The sequence below is a fragment of the Pyrgilauda ruficollis genome, unplaced genomic scaffold (assembly GCF_017590135.1).
Source record: "Pyrgilauda ruficollis isolate IOZ18807 unplaced genomic scaffold, ASM1759013v1 scaffold40, whole genome shotgun sequence".
Lineage (NCBI taxonomy): Eukaryota > Metazoa > Chordata > Aves > Passeriformes > Passeridae > Pyrgilauda > Pyrgilauda ruficollis.
The window spans coordinates 5,318,630-5,339,390 of record NW_024525490.1 but is presented as its reverse complement, the minus strand read 5'-3'; the positions used below and the strand labels follow the sequence as shown (position 1 = coordinate 5,339,390).

The following is a 20,761-nucleotide window of genomic DNA, read 5'->3' as shown; positions in this document are numbered from 1 at the left end:
TGTGAGTCAAATGCTGATAGCAGGATCTGGTCCAAAACTGATCCCCCTTGCTCAACGGGCACATCTGAGCTTTCAGCTGAGTGAGCAGAGGGAATGGGCATATGCCAAAGGCATTCTTTCCAGCAAAGAGCTAACTAAACGTCTTCTGCTTATATAATGTACTTTTCTAACAGGAATCCAACAATACTTTGTCTGAGCTTAGTTTTTTAAACATAGATAACGCACCCGGTTACAACACGCAGTTCACAATAGTACACATAACCTCTTAACACACATAGAGATCTTTGCCCTCTTAATCTTAGCTGGAATTCAGGAACAGCTTAGGAATGTTCTTTGATTTGTATAAAACATCACTGCTGAGTAAGAGGATATGAGCCCTTGTCTGTTCAGCTAAGCTTGGCTGCTTTTTCCTGTATAATGAAAGTAATGCAGCTTCTAATACTGCTGAAGTAATTACTCCAACCAGGTCTATACCTCTTGTTACCACAGAGGAAGGGAGAAAAAAGAAGATTGCTGTTGAGCACCTACATCAACTGATATTGAGAAAACATTGCATGAATATGAAACTACTGACACATCAGGCTAAATGCCTTAGTTGCTAAAATAAGTTCACTTCCGTTTCTCAACCCAAGATTCTCAGTATAAGTAATTTTAAGAACACCAAGGTTTGACCTCTAAATAAAACCAGGAAAAACTGGATTTTTCCAGTCTTTCAGGCTCTGATTACTGTACAAACTCATAACCACTTTCCTTCTGATGGTTTTTGAGAACTAAAAAAGAATTTTAATGTCTTTTTTATACTAAGCGAAGCTGGTATTTATGAGTTTGCAAAGGTCCTGTTACTGGCTTGAGCTGGCACACAAAGTTTGCAGTTAGCAATCTCAGCTTTACCATTTTCTTTACTGTAATTACAGAGATCAGTAGCCTTTCCTTACCTTGTCAGCTTACCTGTGCTGTAATGTACTCTCAGCTTAGACAGTGCCTCAGATGTGGCTTGTAATTGAAAGCATGTTGACTTTTCAAACTGAGGAGCAGACACCAGAGGAAACTCATTGGTACAGTTGGATAATTTGCACTGTATCAGAGATATGACATTTTACTCTCTGAAACAGTATGGTCCCCTCTACTGAAATATATCCTTTGAGTTTCTTGCTGTGACACGGTTTCTTATGCATATAAAAAATGATGATTTTGTGTTCAAATATGAGCTACTTCATTACCTCTGTTTTCCTGATTACAGCACTCAGCTTAGAGGGATCTGCTGAAGCACTGCTCTTGGCTACTCATTAATAGCTTTGAGAGAAAAGTTTCTTACTTTCTGCTGAAGCCTAATAAGCATTTTTCACATCATAGTGTGGCCTGGGAGAGAGATGATACACCACCAGAATCATGCATCTCTAGCTTTTTATGTACTTTTGTGCAGTTTAGTACATTATGTCAAGTTAATCTTGCTTCAAAACATTTAGAATAGGATGGAATCAGAGGGTAGACTTCTTACTATCTGTATGAGTCTTGCTCTTCTTCTGTTTGCAGTGTGAAAATGAATCACAAAAATCCGGCATCACTGTTGATCTCTTGGAAAAAGTCTTCTCCAGTCTGCTTTGCTCTTTGGGCTGCAAACGGCATCACTAAAATCAGTGCAAAGAAAGAGCTTGAGGCTTTTTGGTGTTTGGATTTTGTATACTGTGTGATGCAGGGAGAATTTACAGGCTGAGAAAAAGCATGTGCAGTAGCAGAAGTGAACATGTTCTCCCAGTTATAACCAAGAGAGAGTATTTAGTGCCAGTTAAGATTTAGATCCTGAGATAGAAGGGCTGTGTAGAGAATTACCTCTGTTGCTTTTTCTTGCATAACTTTTAATTCACAGGCTTTGAGATAATTTGGAGAACTGGATCCCTGGCAAACAACTGCTCAAACTCATGCAAATGCTGTAATTTGTTCTTTCCACGCTTAAGGAACAAATGTGCTCTACTTAAGCAGTTTATAGTGAGCAAATGATAGGCTTGTGGGATACAAAAGGTTCACACAAACTTTGCTTGGAAGGACTAAATTTTTTGAGTAGAAGATTTGATTTCCCCTTAATTTATTTTCTGTTCTAGCATTCTTAGTTTAATAGTCCTTCTGTTTTTCTCCTATGGAAAATTATGTTAGAAATATTGGTGATAATGCATAGTTGGTGGATAGGTGTCTCTACTGTCCTTGTGGGATTATCAAAGGAAAGATGGGATCTCTCCCATCTTTCCTTTACACTTTATTTTGTTGTGGTAGTATTTTACTTGTTAAGAAGTTTTAAGTTAATAGGGCACCTTGCAAACTAGAGCCCATATTTGTAGGTGTAATAAACTATAACCATTTGACTCACCATTTCACTTAGAGTATTTCTATTTCACTTAGAGTATTTCTACTTTCAAAATGTTTCCATGTTTATTAAAAAGTCTGAAATGTTAGCCTTGAAAGCTGAACTACTTTATTTAGAGAACAGAAGTGCTCAGGCTGTTTCAGGTCTCAGGCTGTTGTTAATGTTCCTTAACCTGTAGTGAAATAGGCTACCTCTGTGAGTGAAAAGCCTTTTCCTTTATCTTCAGATGGCTAACTAGGGTGGTTGTAAGATTTCGGATCAAAAACCTGCTGATCTTCATGTAACACACTGAATTAATGTTTTAGCCATCCAAAATTTCAACTGTGAGCTTTCCTAATAGTCATGTTCAGAGTAAAAGTTCTCCTTGTGTTTGTGCCCATGACTAAAATGTTGTTTATATCTAACCCCAGATACTAGAACAGTCTTCAGAAGTTACCTTGGTGTTTGAAATGACTTGTTTCCAGAGGAATCCAATGTGCACTCAAACATGCTGTGTTTGCACTCTCTGCAGTCTGAAGTGCACAGAGCCATCCCTGCTCAATTAACCATGAAGGAGGCTAAGGGTTTGAACTCAGCAGTAAGGAAGGGCCATTAGCAAATTGCATAGTTATCTTGCTCATGTTAGAGTATATTAAAAAAATCTGATAATTAAGGATTACACAGAGAGGACTTTCTGAAAATGACAGACAAAAAATATAGGTTTGGGTTTGTTGGGATTTTTTTAATGCTAGACATCTGGCACTTGGAGATGACATCATCTCTTTCAGAAGCGTTGTCTGGATAAGCAGTATATGGTTGACTTCATTTATATTGTGATCTGGTTGTTCTGTGATGAATAGAAACTAAAGCTACTGAAAAAACATTTAGTTTGCTTTCTTGCTTTGAAATACCAAACAATAAAGCTAACCCACAGAAAAATCTTGCACTACAGCTGAGTTCCCTAGATCTTTACAAGAAAATGTTCAGAGTGATTACAAGTTGGTCTTTTGCCACATTGTATTTTCTGTTGTCTTTACAGACACAACTCATCCCATCTTTATTTCATTCAGTAAATACTCTTTGCAGGATTTTGATACCTAGAAACTTACAAATTATCACAGCTGCACGTGTTCTCTACTGTGTTTTGAACAAAAAAAAAAGGGTTTTTTTTCCCTTCTGTTTGATCTTTCTTAAAAATGTGCTGAAGCTGGAGACAACAGGATGCAAAAAATGCTGTCAGGTTATTTAGGGGCTAGCTGAACAATTTAAATTGTTTTGCTTTCCAGCATTGGTGTTTGTATTTTTCCCTTACGTAGATCCAGCAGATACAATGGCCCGTGATAGGTATCTGAAGGCTGCATTCATAATTTGTGATTTTGTGGTTACTTGAATAGAAAGTGATGTAAATTTTTTTTCTACATTAATTTATTTATAATTTACTGTATAGGTGTAAATGCTTATCATTCCCTGAAAGTATGAGAGGTGGAAAAGCAGAAATTGCAGTGAGCCCCATTGCCCTGATGTCTCTAAGGGTCTTCCTCTAGTTCCCTGCTTCCCAGTGCTTCCCGCCACCTTGGCTTAGGCCCTGACATAGCAACATCAGTAGGCAAGCTATACATCATTCTTGACACTGTGATTTTGTGGCTCTAATGTGAGAAAACCCCATAATTTCCAGCCTAGCCTGTTGGAATTCCCCCTGTTAGAGACCAGACAGAAGATATCTCTGTGTGCAGAGATTCTGAGGCTGGGAGAAGTTGTTATGACCATCACATCTGACCTCATGATGTAGCTGCCTGGTTTATGCTAGAACAGGATTGCTGGAATTGGCACAGCTCAATTTACAGCTCTTCTACAGCAAACTCCAGCACCCAGTGCTGCTTGTGGGCAAACCTGCCCTGAGCTGTGGCCTCAGGTGGGCTCTGCAGCCAGAGCACACCTGTGTCTGCAGTGCTGGGTGTGTGCCCGTGGGGAGCATGCACTTCCCTCTGCCAGGGGGGCTCACAGAGGTGCCTGTTGTCTACCCACAAGCTGTGGCATTGCCTCAAGCCCTCTTGCCTCTGCCCAAGCCGCTCTGCCTGCTTTTTGTAATGGCTGAGCTACATACTCAGGTTGTTACACAGTGCCTTGTCGTACGTGGGTTCCTATGTAGTTCATAGTTCACCTTATATTGTCTCTTATTAGGATAAGTTGTAAAAGGTAGTCACTTAGAAAAATGAAAACATGCTATTGCACTTTCTTTGTCAAGACACATCTTATTTTTCTTCCTTTTTAGAGTTTGACTTTTCATTGAGTACAATTTCTGTAACATGAGGTACAAACAATACATGTGCAAATTAGGGAAAAGTCTGGTTCATATTTATGCTGTGGTAGTTTTCCAAGGAAACTGACTGAACTTCATTAGGGGATGATCTAATGTACTATAAAGTAGTATTTGAATGTAAAATTCCCAATACTTTCCTGCTTTCCCTGATAAGGAGTTGATAATCCTTAGATAATACAAAACTGAACCTTCTTGACCAGACAAATTTTCTATTTATAATCCTTCAGTCTTTTAGTCAGTCCTAAAATATCACTCAGAAAATTTTGTCTTAAAACTGTTGTTATTAGTTTTCACTCAGAATGACTGTTTTGTTACTGAATTCCAGAACATGTACTATAAATCAACCTGTTTTAAGAGAGGAATTTCATAGCTAAATAAATTATGAATAATATAAGTGTGGTTATTGTATAAGGATGACTATATACATATAAAACATATTGCATTTTATATATACTTATTTAGCATTTACACATAATAGGTGTCATACATAAAAATAGATTGTATTATCAGCGTAAAGAAACAGTTAAGTGTTTTGCATTATGCAATAGTATTGTATTGTACCCAGAAATTAAGAACTGGCTAACTGAAGAAAACTGAATTTTGTGTTTTATATTGAAGATACTAAGAGTGCATAAGGATAAGACATGAAATAATATTAATACAGTACCTGAATAATAATTGTATTCCTGTATGCAGATACCAGACAATAAATTCTCCAGCAATGCTGAGTGATTTTTCTGCAATATTTTAAACATTCTTATGGATTAGAATTAACTGTAATTTTTACATTAACTGTGTTTTAGATATCTGATATCCATGTTACTGGGGAGTCAGAGGACATGTCTGCTAAAGAGAGACTGCTCCTGTGGTCACAGCAAACAACAGAGGGTTATGCTGGAATACGTTGTGAAAATTTCACTACCTGCTGGCGCGATGGAAGGTTATTTAATGCCATCATTCATAAATACAGGCAAGTACTCTATTTGCTCCCTTGGAAAATGTTAATTACAGCATTTTAATATACAGAGAGAGAGGGCTCTATGGTTTATGCTGTAATAGAACTGCAGCTGTGGAGATGACACTGACTCTTCCTTGGTGATTTCCTGCTCCTTGCAGCCAAAGGATGCCTTGTTAACCTTTGCATGTCCCTCCTTCCTCAGAGAAGTATTTCCAGGAATCCTGTACATCTTTCATGGGGCATGTTCAAGCTGCTAGGAAGTATGTTTCCAGAATTCAGTCTTCTCCACAGTCCTTTTTCGTCATACTGATGTTTAAGTGTGTGTTTAAGTGTAGTGTTTAAACTGCACTGCTGGTGAAAGCCATCAACTACTGTATGACTGGATGATATGTCTGAGATCCCTGTCTTCTTCCTTGGTGACTTTACTCTTGGATGGCCATGGAGTGTAGAGTTCCTTCAGTGTTTATGTGTGGAGCCCAGACCTGCTCTGAGATTCATTTCCTGTAAAAGGGTATTCTCAATGAAAATGTGACCAGCTGGCTTGAATGTTCTCAGTCTGAGAAGAGATTTGTGCTTTTGTGACCATACTCTTACAATGTTAAGCAGACATTGTAGAGTCACTGGTGGCTATGACTAGAGACTAAAGGGTGCAGGATATTAACTTGAAATACAGCTGAAAGTGTCTACTGACAGGAGAGGATTTCTGATTCTGGATTCTAAGTGCGAATAGGTCTCTCTTGACAAAGCTGACTTTGGCATCAAGCTTGTCAGAGGTTTAATCATTGATGTGCTCACTGTTCATCTTGGTTGGTGATGTGTCTTCTTTATTGTGTATTTTTTTGGTTCCTGAATTGACTAAGAAGGTTTGTGTCTTAAGAGGACCACGTGGGAGTGTATTCTGCCTGCTGGGTTAATCAGTGTGTACTAACTTGTCCTTCACTGCACGAGGCTTTCTGGGTTTATCATAGCGTGTGTAGTTTGTACTCTATGCCCTGGAGTGTATAATAAGGAAGTTTAAGGGTACATGATTTCATTGGTATAATTTGAAGGTGTGTCCCCAGTAAAGGAAAATTTGGTGTTTTTTCTTGCACATCTAGTGAACAGAGCCTCTACAGGAGTAGATTATTTTGGTTTTGGATTTCCTCTTATGGGACCACTCTACCTAGACCACAGAAAGAAGTCTAGGTAGACACATCATACATGTGATCCTTATGGGGATTAGGATACTAAAGGAAAATGAGAGACAGGTGCAGCCTTTTCCTCACAGGCTGTGTATAAAGGCTGCGGACATCATGCACAGTGCTCAAAGTCCCTGAGAAGCTGGCTGTGGCACTGCATAATTTCGTGGTAAAATGAAGCTACATCTCAGTCAATGAGGTTGTTTACTGACATGCTTCTGTTCTGGGTAGATGGTCAGGGAGGAGGTGCATGCCAGCAAGAAAGTCTCTTTTAGTAACATTGGCAAGACAAAAGGAAATAGCTGGCAGACAACAAGGCTGTTTTACTTGGGACAGAACAACCAGAGGAATGAACATAGCATAGGCAAATATTTGAAAAAATAAACAGTATGAAAGATACAGAGGGATTGGACAGAGAAAAAAAAGGAAAGAACTTAATGAGATGGAGTAATGGAAAATATTTCCCGGAGCTTCTTCAGAACCACATATCTCTTGCACAGAGCAGTGTAGCCTTAACTGCTCAAGCAACTGGTAATTATGATACAGACCAGTTAATAAATAATGAAAAACTTGAATCCTGTCCTCCAGCTGTGCAAATGTTAATACCTTGGGATATGACTGAATTGCGTTGTTGGATGAGTGTTTCTGGCGTTACTCCGTGAGTTTCATTCAGTGTTTCAGCAGGGAAGAACAAGCACCTTTGACTCCAGTGTGTTACACAAAGCAAGTGATTCAGTGACTGGGGAGCAGAGTCCCCATTTTGTGTGCTTCTGTGCCAGTTTCCATTGAGCTTAACTTCTTTCTGTAAACATAACTTCACCTAAGGATTTTGTCCTTCCCAGGAATGTTTACCAATCTTATCTAATGTGTTTTTGCTGTGAGAAGTTACAGGTTGTTGGATTCCATTTCAAATGAAATGAGATGGGATTCTTCCACTGATTTCAATGAGTTTCTATGTTTCTTTCCTTTTTTGTTTTGCACCGTTAAAACAGAGATAATAATTTCCAGCTATTGCTCACAAGAGAGGAATGATCTTCCCAAACAGTCATCTGTTATTTTTAACTATATTGTTTTACTCCATAGACCTCTTTTAATGTTTCATTTGTCTTCTGAGCAATAAGTAGGTTAAACACTTAAAGATCTGCATGGTTCTGGCAGTGATTCTCCAATTGCTCTGTTTGTCTTTTTTAATAGCTCCCCGTTTGTGGCTCACAGGTGGTGTCAGGAGCTGGTCTGAGCATCCTGTGGGTGCTGCCAGCTGGTGTGCTCCACCAGGGTGGATGACCAGATGTGCCTGCTTGGGTGGTGGGGTGGGACCGTGGTGCTGCTGCTGTGGAGTACCCCCATGGGGGCACAGCTGTCAGTCGTGTTGTAGCGTGGCACCCCCTGCACCAGGTGTGCTGTGCTCACTGGAGATACTTCTCTGTACAGAGGCACCCTGGGCTGGGAGGAGAATCAACTCTGCAAATGGGGGACAGGGGTCTTCAGGTGGGACATGACTTCCAGCCTTGGAAGGGCTTTAATTTGGCCAAACCTTATTGTAAGGGCTATGACAGTAAAACCCAGAAGGCTCAAATACGCAGGCTTGTATCTAGAACTGCAGTTGTGCTGAGCCACAGTAAGCTGGGTGGTGGATGGAGGGCACGTGCCATGCCAGGCACAGCAGCAGGAGCTCCCTAAAGAGGTCCATCGGGCAGGACCTGGCAGTCAGGGCCCATTCCACTGCCCAGTCAGGAGCAGAACAGCCAGGGGGGCACCAGGGCAGTCCCAGCCCTTGCACTGAGACCTCCCTGGGGCTGTGCTGGGGTTGGACCTGCCACGAGTGTTGCCTGCAGGTTGGCTGCACCACTGCAGGGGCCGTAGCTCTGTGGGCCAGAGGCCAGAGCACCAGCAGCTCCCGGAGGAGAGCCCTGGCCCACAGCCCTGGCACCAAGGCTGAGGGGCCTCTGGATGCACCATTGAGAGCACGAGCCATATGAGTCCAACGTGACCCCTACAGTCAGTGGTCCGTGAGACAGGGAGATGTCACTGTCCAGTTCCAGGTGACAGGATAGGAGTGGCAGGTCATAATTACCTCCTCTCCAGGCATATGTGATTTTTTTAAAATTGCAAGTACATACCAGCTTCAAGACTTCAGGAAATTGCTGGAGCTGTGAAGGGCTGGGCGAGGAGCTGGGCTGTGACTCAGCTGCCAGCAGGCAGAGAGCCTCTCCCTTCAGCAGAACTGGCAGCCAGCCCTCTCTTAATGGCAGGTTAGAATTGTTTCTTTTGTTTTTCTGTCTTAACAGAGGATCTTAGCACCTTTTCATGCAAGCAAGCTGAGATTTGTGGTACAGAACTGCAGGAATAGTGCATGGGTATGCCATGTCTCCCTGCTCCCCCTAGAAGCATGGGAGACGCTCCATAAGGCTGGGATTTCCCTGTCATCACTGTCATACCCACTGCAGCATCTTGGTGGCCCAGTGGGTGACCCAGGTTCTTCCCTGTGTCCCTGTCCTTTCTGCACCCACAGCTGTGCTGGCAGTGTTCCCTGTGCAGTGTCCAGCAGGGATGTGGGCAGTGTACAGGTGCTGGAGCTCATACACTGGAGTCATTCACCCTCTCTCCTGAGCAAATGCAGGATATTTGTTTTCTGTCCTCTTGAGCAATGAGGGTTAGGTTGTCAGAGCTTCTCATAAAGGCCTTCAGTTACTTTTTCTCTTACTTCTGTTAAGACTATGAATGACTTGCCAAGGATTTTGTAGTGCTCTTTAAATCAAGGAAAGTAATTTTTATGAATAATGGAAATGAGAGGGAAAAATTGATTTATTTGAGGTACTTGGATCCATATACCACTTGATTTTTTTCCCACCACCAAATTTAGAAAAAAGTAATTTTTTTCTGTGTGAGAAGATTCCTTGTATTTTCAGCAATTTGCAGTGGCCTGTGTTTACAGGGTAATATTGAAGATTACTTGGCTGAACTTTAGTACAGAGTATAGAAAGTTTCCATTTACATCCTGTACATGGTTAAATCCCTGGGAACAGGGCTTCACACTGACCTCAAGAACTGCCTTGGGGGGGGTCCATTGCAGGCCCTGGAGTTTGGTTTAATCATAGAATCACAGAATGGTTTGGGTTGGAAGGGACCTTAAAGATCACCTAGTTCCAACCTCCCTGCCATGGACAGGGACACCTCCCATTAGACCAGGTTGCTCAAAGCCCCATCCAGCCTGGCCTTGAACTCTGCCAGGGTTGGGGCATCCACAGCTCTGGGCTGTGTTCCAGTGCCTCATCACCCTCACAGAAAGGAATTCCTTCCTAATATAAAATCTAAACCTACTCTGTTCTGTGGGAATACTTGTCCTTACACAGAAAGACCTAATCAAATTATAACATTAAAAAGTGTGTTTTAATACTGGACATTAACCAGATTTGTATTTGCATTTAAACATATAATCTATCTCACTGTTTTTTTAGCCTCCACATTTTTCTTCAGATATGTGGTCAGGTGAAAGATACAGATACACCCAGGAGATTCAAGAATATGGTGTATGTCTCATCTGTTATATCACTTGCCTTTTATAGCTTAATTTTTCATTGAAGATGTATGCTGTTTTATTCAATATGTTGTGTTGGAAGAAATCTGACTTCAGGCAGTTTCAAAATTATGTGGTGTTTCTTTTGTGCCATCATATAGTACGTAGCAAAAACCTGTAAGCCAGACTTTGAAGTTGGAGGCAGACTTTAATCAGGGTGTAATGCTCAGATTTTTTTGGAGATACTACCACCTACACCCTGGAATCTTCATTCTGCAGCATTATCACCTTAGGTATTTCTAGTCACTAGGCTGTTTTGGGTAAATGCTTGATTTTTTTTTTTTTTTTTGTTTTTTTGCTTTTTTTTTGGTTTGTTTTTTTTGGGGTTTTTTTTTTTTTTTTTTTTTTTCCCCTGTACATGCCTTTTGACCAGAAAGAAGAAGCACTAATTTTTTAGAACTGGATCCCAGTTATATCCCCTATATACAGCAACAGTTTTTTTCTATAGAGAGTGAAAGTTGCTCTTATTTCAGTAGGAGTCATATGCCAGATGAGAGCTAGTAATCTAAATTGTAGATCTACATTGCACTTGGCACATACATTCATTTTACAATAAATTCAGATAAAAAGTTATACCAAAGTAGCAAACCTATTGTTTTGGTCTCAGACTGCCCTGAACTTTTGGTACATAAGGACTACAGGAAATGTCAGTGAAAATGTGTCTGAAGTGGAATTTAAGAAATAGTAAAAAGAATAGCTATAACATTTACAGTCAGCTGGCACCTGTAGGTGCTCCATTAAGGACAATGAATGTTGATATTCAGAAAACAGACATGGTCACAGACTAACTCATCTTTTCTAGAGAAAAAAGATGAAGTATAGAGGATAGGATCAGATTAATATAATTTTTTTTTTGTTAAAATGTGTGCACTCCATTATACATTTTATTTTTGTATTCTCACAGCTTTTGTAGTAGAAAGTTAATTTTGATTTTAGCATTTGCAAAAGGAATTCCAGCAAAAGCATAGTGTTCTTGTGTAACTAGGTAATAGCGTTTAATGAGTAGCTTCAGTAGTGCCTGTATGGTGAAAAATAGCATCTGTTCAGGAAGCCCTGCAAGCTCAGTTCCCAGATAAAGACACATTTTTTAAGTTCTAGTCTCAGGCGTTAGGTTTGTTCTAGTAAATTAAGTGGGTCCAGCCCTGAGGGTAGGTGGTACAGCAGGGCTTGGTCTGCGTGGCTGAGCTCTCCCTCTGCCCCCAGACAGGGTGCAGCTCCTTCGGAGCTGTCCTGGGTCAGTACTGCCCCTGGAGCTGGGCTCATGCACTGCCTGGCAGAGTGTGCTCACAATGGGCCACAGCCATGCCGTGGGAAGGACTGGTGACTGAAGGCCATGGGCCCTTGGTCTGCCTCCTGGACACTCAGACATGTCCAGCTGTGTCTGGACTTCCAGGTGAATGTCAGCAACCATAGGAAATGTGAAAGTCTGGTTAGGAGAGAAGAGGGATCCAATGTGTTCAGGGCAGGCAGCAGTGTGACAAGCAAGCAGGACTGTAGTATACACGTGAAAGGTTTAAGGCAAGAAAACCAGTGAGGTTATTTCATGTAATGCTGTTCCAAGGCTTGCCAAGGCCACATGCAGACAGTGTCTATAAACTTGGGCACCACCTAGCAAGGATTAGAAATGCTACAGACAGGGGTGGTGACAGAGTTAAAAGGGGTACATTTTAATACAATAAAAATGTTTGTACTGTATTAAAGAATTTCTGTTAAAGAAATACAGGGATGGGATACAGAGGAGCCTTTGTTACTGCTAAACTTTGTGCAAGGCCTTAATGAGACCTTAAAACCACAAAGCCTGTAGTTTTAAGCTTCATTCAGTGTAGAGAGTGAGTGAGGAGATGGCTACTGTTCCCAGACAAAAGAGGGACAGAGGCAAACAGTGAATCCAGCATGCAGTGTAGTTACATGGAGTGCTTCATGTGGGAGGAAGAGGAATAGCAGCTGCAGTGTGTTCCCAGAGGAAGCAGCGATGTAACAGGTCCATAAATGCTAGATAAAGTGAGGCAAATTTTCCAGGGTCACAGTGCTTTTCTTTTGAAATGTTGCTATCATAACTCAGTATGCTTTCAGAATTACGAAGTGGATGTTTTTCTGATGTGGTATAGCATGGAGCAAGCTAGATTGATGCCTACTAAATAACTGCTCTGGTTTGGAACAAGCTGTTTCAACCTTACCCAGGATGATTTGCTGTGTATATATAGTTGGTTGAACACTAAGCTCCTGGCCAGCAGTGCATGTGGCATCCCTCTGATGTTAAAACACGTTGCAACGCTCAGGTACTGACTTGAATACATTCCTTAAGGGGAGGGATAATAATGCCTCAATTTGCAGAAACATGTTGAACACCCTTGGGGAATGAATGAGAAAGAAACTAAATATTACACAGTGTCAAGCCTTGAAATGCTAGGGGATAAGTTTTAAATAAAGAGATTAGTCGGGTCTGCTGGTTTTAGCTTGCTGTTTTGTGACTTGTGCTTTTTTGTAAGCCAGATTTAACACAAAGAAAATGTGACTTTGGTTGCGTTGCACCCCCTTTTCCAGCAACTTCCTTGTGTGGTTCTTACTATTTTCAACAGATTTTGTTGTGTGGAATAAATGAACTTGGTGTTGAGAATTGGCAATTTGGGAAAAAAAACTGCATTTAGGGTGCTTAAAAATATTGACATGCTTTTAATATTACTTGCCTGAGTATATTTCTAATGGATTTACAAATAGCAAGTTACCTAACCTGGAGCTTAATCAGATGCACTCAGAAGAATTCTGTGATGGCTCTTGGTAAAGGCTGTATTTAAATAGTACCAGAAGCGTGCCTGTGTTGTGGTGGTGGTTAGCCTTAGTGGGTATTAGATGGGTGACTTCCAGTCAGTTGGGTTGATTAATTTCAGATCTGAACTTAAAATGATCTCTGTGTATGTTGTGCTGGATCCTACTGCTAAGTAGCAGCTGAATAAGAGTTTTCTTTTTGCAGTAACTCAGGAAAAAAACCAAAAAAACAAACAAAAAACAATCTGTGATTAAATCAAAGCTTTGTCATTTTAATGGGAATAAAATGTAAAGCAACGCTCTGCGTTGAAAGGCCAGGTTTTTTTAATTTGGGTTTCATGTGTTTCATACTCTTGGATCAGCAAAGACCAGGACACCTAAGGGTGTCAGAAGTCTTAATCCAAAAGGATGTGGTGTCTGAAAAGTGGGGGCATATTGTGCCAGTGATAAATCACATAGGGAAATGTCTTGGCCTTCAGGGAATGCCTTTGGCAAATTTGTGGCACATGGAGAAATGGTTGCCTCCAAGACAGGACAAAGAGCCTTTGGGAAATTGTCTGAACTCTTTACAGTACCTCACTATTCTTCCTCATTGGTAACTGTACTAATCTCACTAGGAAGCCATTCTGTCAAGCAGCCACTACTGTGGTCTGGAGGGTGTATTCTCAGGACGCAGAACAAAAAAAACATTTTAGTTGGGTATCTTTATTGTCTTTTTGGTATTCACAGTTCAAGGAAAAGTACATTTTTTATGATTATTTTTGTGGATTGCATGGTGTGGGTTGAGGTTATGAGTTACAAGTCTTATTCCCATTTAAATTTAATCATAGCCAAAAATTGCTGAAGTCGCTGTACCATTACTGGTTTTGTAGTGATGGAAACAGCTCTTAGTACTAAGAGAGTGTAAAAACCCATTTTAAACCTAATGAAAGGACTAACAGATCCTTTCTAGTTTCATTCATGTTTGTACTGAGTTTGAAACCTGCATTGCAAACTTACTGCCAAGTTGCGATTAGGGTTTGTTTTGCATGGCTAAAGATGAACTCCACATTTAACTAAAAGACCTTTGACATTGCAATGACACAATTGTGTATTTACCCAAATTAATTGGTATGGCAAGTTTCATGTAAAGTTTTGCAGTGCTAACAAAGGTAGGACAGGCAGCTTCAGTAGGTTTATTAAATTCAGCGCTTTTCAAGTCAAGGGTATGCACAATAGAAGGAATTACCTGAGTTAGCTCTGTATATTGTTAGGGGATTAGTTAATGTTGGGGCACATGACAGCCTTTGCTTTCCTTATTTTAAGTGCAGTTAAAATATTCATTCTTTTTCTGTGGGAAGTTTTGATATAATATGTTGGGATGTCTGAATAATAGACATGCATCTGTAAATAGTGTGCCTTTGTTGTACTATCCATTGCAATTGGTTTTTTTTTCAGTTTTATTCATCATATCTGAAAATTTAGATTAAAAACTGTGAAGAAATAAGCAAATGAGAGCTGAAGAGTACAGATCACATGAGAATTCTTCAGCTCTCAAGGAAATAAAAGGGTGTTTTTGTTCATCTTTATAGAGGTATTGAGTGAAATCTATAGAGATACATAAAATCATGTAGTGCAAGCAAGCAAGCATTCCTGCCATACCAACAGAAGAGGACAAAACCAAAAAGGATAAAAGGCACAATGATCATATTAACAGAATATGTAATTGAGGCTGGGGACCTGTGGAGATTTAGAAAAGATTTTGCCACATACTTGAACAAACCATATGCAGAGCTGCATGCAGCAGCAAGCTTTATTGTTTATCACAGTTGTAAGGATAAAGCTTTCCTATAGTGACAGTTTTCTAATTGAAATCTTTGATTTTCTCTGAATTCTGGACTGTTGCCTGTCTTCAGTGACATCACAGCTCAGCTTCACCCAGTGGTTTGATGCATTGGGGTAACTTTCTTTATCACCATATCATATGTGAATCTAGAGCTTCTGAATGAGGAGGAAGTCTGGGGTATAATGGAAGATAGTTTTGATTCAGGGTTGACATTTTATCCTCTCCTTGGCATGGGATTTTTGATACCAAGGAACCTGCTGCAGAACTCTGTGCTGTATGTCCACGTGGTGGTCCTTGATTGTGATGATGGAAGAAACCTGTACCTCCCTAATGCCACAAAGTCAAACCTCCTTGCCATTCTTGAGCAGAAACTCTCCTCTTCCTCTTCTCTAAGTAATCAGACAATCTCTGAAAAAAACCAGGAAAATGTGGTAGGCATATGTATTAGCTACCTCTGACATTGTGATTAGATCTCTGATTAGATCTCCTGGTCACGACAGGAGTGTGCAAGCACTGCAAGCGTGGGGAATCAAGAAAAGCACAAAGAACAGTATGGGGTAGTTGAAGTCCAGCCATCATTCCCATTGTGTTATTGCCTCAGTCTTTCTAAGCAGGTTCTTTGACAAGCTGTTTTGAACAAGGCTTAGATTTGTACCTGATGTGGGGACAAATTCTTTAGTAAGTTCCAAAACAGTGACTCTACATGTAAACTGGTGTAAACACATTGATATTTTTGAAACTCTGTTAAGTGATAGGCAAATGGTAGGCCTAATTGTATAGGTTAAATTACATATTTTGCTGCATCATCTCATTTGTAGAGCTCCAGGGAAAGTAACAGGGGATGCATATTTGAAGAGATAGAGATAGAGCTAAAAGTTCAGTTTTACTTGAATTTTTTTTTTGATTCCTTTCTTTGCAATGTTTCTGTTATTAACCAAAATCTCTAGAATTGATTTTTTGTTTGTTTGTTTTTAAAATTTTTTTTCTATGAGTGTATATTCTGGCATGGTCTTTCATTTGTTCTAGTAATCCTTCCATCCTTAATAAAGGCATGAGTCTTTCTGGCACCCATCCTTTAAATTTTTCTGTGAACAATGAAAAAAATAAGTTTAACTTCTGTAAGCATTTTCTAATTACAGCAGTGGAAAAGCTAATTGGACTGTAGTGATGTGGTACACTTCACTCTGCATCTTCAGTCATGTTTTTTGAGAGTTCTGCTTGAAAGTCCCTGTGTTAGTGTTTCAACTAAATATAAGCCAAGAATGAAATGTCCTTTAATAACAGGTTATTACTCAGGCAGCATGCAGAGTTTTGACTGAGAAAGAATTGTGGAGATTAAACAGTTTAGATGGTTCATGTAAATAACTTCAGGCTTCTCAGCCTTCTGAATGCATTAACAGAATTTTCATGTGGAATATTACTCTGATATGTATGTTTTAGTAAAGATTAACATTGCTGTAACTTGAGCAAGTGTCATCCTAGAAGAGTGAGGAGAAGGATGTGACTTCTTCATCATTGACTAGGAAAATAAAGTTCAGTTAAACATCTTTTTCTGTTTTGAGGTATCAAATCTCCTTCAAATATTTTATTTTAATGGACAAATATTATAGCTGCTAATTTGGATCTTAAACTATTTTTCTAGGTATTAAGTTCTGGCAATGAGAAAAATCTACATGTACCTAATGTTATTTATTATGCACAACTCTGATTTCAAGCAGTCTTTGCAGACCAGAAGTATCTGCTGTTATTCAGATAGTGTTCTCTTCACTCTCTTTGTGGTACTAGGTATTGTTTTCTTGAATTTATCATAATTTTGTCAGCTTCCTAATTCATGTTGTATTATTTGCACTTTTTTCCCCATAACTTCTGATACAAATTGTATCTAATTTCTAACACCTACACTGAGATCTCAAATGGCAGCAGCAGTTTTTTAATAAATTAAATGATTAATGACACTCAATGTGGGAGCCAAACCCTTGACTTAGGTGTGGCTGCAGCAGAAGCATCTTCTTTGCATGGAATGTTCCAACTCGACTGGTGTTTGGGATGTTTATGTGTGTTTTCATGGCAAGGCCCCAGGCCGCTGAAAAATCTGCCATAAGATGACTCACAATATTATGACAGAAGGTAGAGTCATTGTATGTTACTTGAAGGGCATTTAGTTTAATTTGTTCTTGATTATGCATAAAACTACTTAATAATGCTATGCAAATTGATATGAAATATATTTTTAATAAATTACAAATGACTTTTACAAAACTCATATTTTTGCTCTATAACCTTAAAAAAATGGAAATGTTTGCCATGATGGACAATGCTTTTAAATCTAGTGTTTGCTACAACTATGGCAATTAATGTATTAGAGGATGCTCATCACAACTGCAATTTCAACAGTTATTTCGAGTTAGTGGACAGGTATCTCTGCAAGCTTACAGTATGTAAAAATGGCTTACAGTATGTAAAAATTTATTTCCATTTAAAATTGCAAAAAATCTCCACTATTAAACAAAATGAACAGTATGGCAATCAGTGATTTCCTGAGCCATGTTTTTTGGGTGCACTTTTCTCAGGCTAAAAAAGTCCTTTGCTGAGCTCTGGGAGGTAAACTCCTTTCCCTGTGGATTTGCAATACATCCCTCTACTACTTGTGAGGAGGAAAGGGTGATGTGCAGAGGGGGAGGCCCCAAGCCCTAGGCAGCACGATCTGGCTGTGCCTCATGCCAGGTCTTTTGCATTCAGGTGATAATGCTTGTCTTTTCCCTTTCATAAGCCATCAGTGGACTTGTTCTCAGTCAGCTGTGGAGCCTTCTCTTTGCTTTAAAGAACCAAAGACGTGCGCTATCAAGACAGGCATGAATGCCATCTTCTGTAGTATTTTCTTGTAGACCAGACTTTAGATAACTATAGACCAGTTAATCTAGTTCAGTATACTATGTACTAAGTGTATAATTGACTGGAAATGGCAGTATTCATTGCAATCTTCCCTTGTTCTTAAAGGGAAACTGTAATATAATCCAGTGCTGGTAGGAGTTTCAGGGATGGGACAATATGTTTAAAAGGTGGGGAGGCATCTCACAGAGTAGGCTCTTCTTCAGCTGGGTGGTGAAGCTGCAGCACTGATGTAAAATGGTATATTATGGAAGAGCAGTTGTTTTTGTTGATTTCATTACCTGTGTTGCAGTGAGAACCACATTACCTCTTCAACTGAATGAAAGCTTTATTCTAAGGAGATTATTGTGTTAGTGTCTCTGCAGCTTGCAGCTTGTTTTCTGGGAATAGTCAAGGCTTTTACAACATGTCCTTTCATGTTCTGAGAGTTGGCAGTCAGGCAGTGCAAGTGATTATTCTTGGGACATTTTTATCAAATGTGAAACAAATGTAAAGAAGGAAGGAGAAAAAAAATAACCTAAGCAACAGTGTTACGCTTACAAAAACCTGATTCTCTTGTCAGAACTGCTGCTAAAGCAATCTTTATTACTCATACCATCTCCATTATTGTGGCTGAAACAGGAGATTGGGGTGCTCAGTTTTCTTTTCTAGTATTGTCTTTTATTTTTCATGGATTTTCTGTGCTGCTGAGAGCAACAGATATTGGTTTCATTGCATTGTTTTCGTTGCACTGAAATTCAGAGAAGAGCAGTGTGAGCTTGATCATGCTCCCACTAAGCATATTGAAAGTGGAAAGTCCCACCACCTCAGGAGGATTATATTGCACCGCTTACATTTTGTTATTATTAAATGTTCTTTCAAGGCATAATGGGTGCAGTGTTATTATCTGTCTTGTAGACTTGCCTTCAAAAGAGCACAAGGAACACAGTGATTCTAAATGGCTGAAAGAAATAGATTTTGATTTACAGTGCCCTTGTAGTTAGTTCAAAGGCAAGACTGTACTGAGTTTCCCAGTTAATACCATTTTGTTATCAAGGGAATTTAGGGTGCTGCCAAATGAAATGTTAGCATTAATCTTGAACAATTGTATTTAATAGATTTATTTCTATCTTTTGCAATTATTTAAAACTTCTACTCAGTAAAACTAAGAAAATAGTTTCTCTAGAAGCAAAAACGAGAAAATTTGAGAATTGAATTTTTTGCTGAATGTTGTATGCCAATTTTTTTTTCTTTTGGTGTTTTGTTTTAGGGTTTGTTTTTTTTTTTCATGGCGAGTCTGGTTTTCAGTAGTGTAGGATTTCAGTAGCAAAGGTTTCAGACTCTTGTGGCTCTAGTTGACTTCAGTGAAATGTGCTTTTGCTCAGCATGTTTGAAAATCCCGTATTTCCTTTTGGTGGACAGCTGTGAGAATTCCAAGTGCTGAAAGAGGCAAGGAGCAACACACTGAGAATCACAAGATCTAAAACTCAGCTCCTACATAGCAAACATCAAGGACAATATTAGTTTTGAAGTTTTATGTTAATTTAAGACATTAAAGTAGTAATGGTGGTACAGGATTGTTACAGGATAATAGTTATGGGCCTTAAAAATATTTATAGGCAAGATTGGCTTAAGGCAATTATTCCATTAAAGCAAGCATATTCCATATTGTGGCTGGAAATGGAGTTTAGCAGGATGAAGGTGTGGAGGTTTAAGTGCATGGGACTGAGAGTTACTTATAAGAGAATTGGCACCAATATATATCTGAAAGCAGGGCTTAAATGTGTTTGAAGAAGACCTCTTTAAAGCTCATCAGAAAATACTGAAGTGATGTTTTTGTGCCTTTGTTACTGTGTGGCTTCTGACACATGCTGAAGAATTTGATGCAGAATGACTGAAAACTTGCGAAAGCAGTAGAAAGTAGCTCCCTCCCGTAAAAGAGAAAAGTAAATTTAATCTCAAGGGCAGTGGAAAGGACAAGGTGTTGAAATATAGTGTCAATGCACATGAAAAAATATGCATAAGAAAAAAGAGGTGTATACAAGGGGTGGCTGGCAACCAGCTTGTACATGAAGAACAGAATGTTGTAGTTTTCTGCTGCTTGTGTTTCTCAGTTAGCAGTGGTCTCAGCTTGTTCACCTGATTTTAGTGGAATCCTTTTATAATGAAAACTCTGTTGCTGTGTCCATCCATAATCATGGTTTGATTTACCAGTACAGCAGTAATTTAAAACTGGTAAAGAGTTGTAATCAAGTGTCACTGTTTTTATTTGACAGGCCGGACCTGATAGACATGAATACCGTTGCTGTTCAAAGCAACCTCGCAAATTTAGAACATGCTTTTTTTGTAGCAGAAAAACTTGGTGTTGCCAGACTTCTGGATCCTGAAGGTAATAGATCTACAGATGGTTTTGTTGCAAAACCCCCAACACGAAAATAAAATCTAATCTGCCTGCAGGTTGTAGCTGTGGGCATTGTTACAACTATGTGATAAAGCACTGTTCCATCTTGCTCTTTTAGATGTCGATGTTTCCTCACCTGATGAGAAGTCAGTAATAACTTATGTGTCATCACTTTATGATGCATTTCCCAAAGTACCAGAAGGTGGTGAAGGCATCAGTGCAAATGTAAGTAGGAAAACCATACTTGTGTAGTGTGTGAGCTACATTAATAAAATTATGAATTTCAGATCCAGAATGTTTGCTAGATCTTCCATAGGACTGCTGTCACACTTTTCTTTGACATAGTTTTTCTAGGCTGGGATTTTAGAGTCTTAGCTATTTCATGTCATGGACATGAAAATATTTGTGCAAAGAGCTTAACTGAAAACAATGTGCCTGATTTGGAGAAAGATTGAGTCAAAATTCTTACTTTTCAGTTGTGAATGTATAAATTATGCCTTTCTGAGTCTTACCAGCTTGGAATTTATCAA

General features: G+C 39.4%; 1 protein-coding gene across 10 annotated transcripts in view; it reads left to right on the top strand.

The window, feature by feature from the left end:
* Positions 1–20,761, top strand: part of DST (dystonin) — a 273,488-nt gene that overhangs the window by 107,413 nt on the left and 145,314 nt on the right. For all 10 annotated transcript variants that reach the window (XM_041477345.1, XM_041477347.1, XM_041477354.1 and 7 more), the window contains 3 exons: positions 5,462–5,628; positions 20,107–20,219; positions 20,350–20,456. In XM_041477345.1, the coding sequence (XP_041333279.1) occupies positions 5,462–5,628; positions 20,107–20,219; positions 20,350–20,456 (387 nt within the window). The remainder of the gene's footprint in view (positions 1–5,461; positions 5,629–20,106; positions 20,220–20,349; positions 20,457–20,761) is intronic.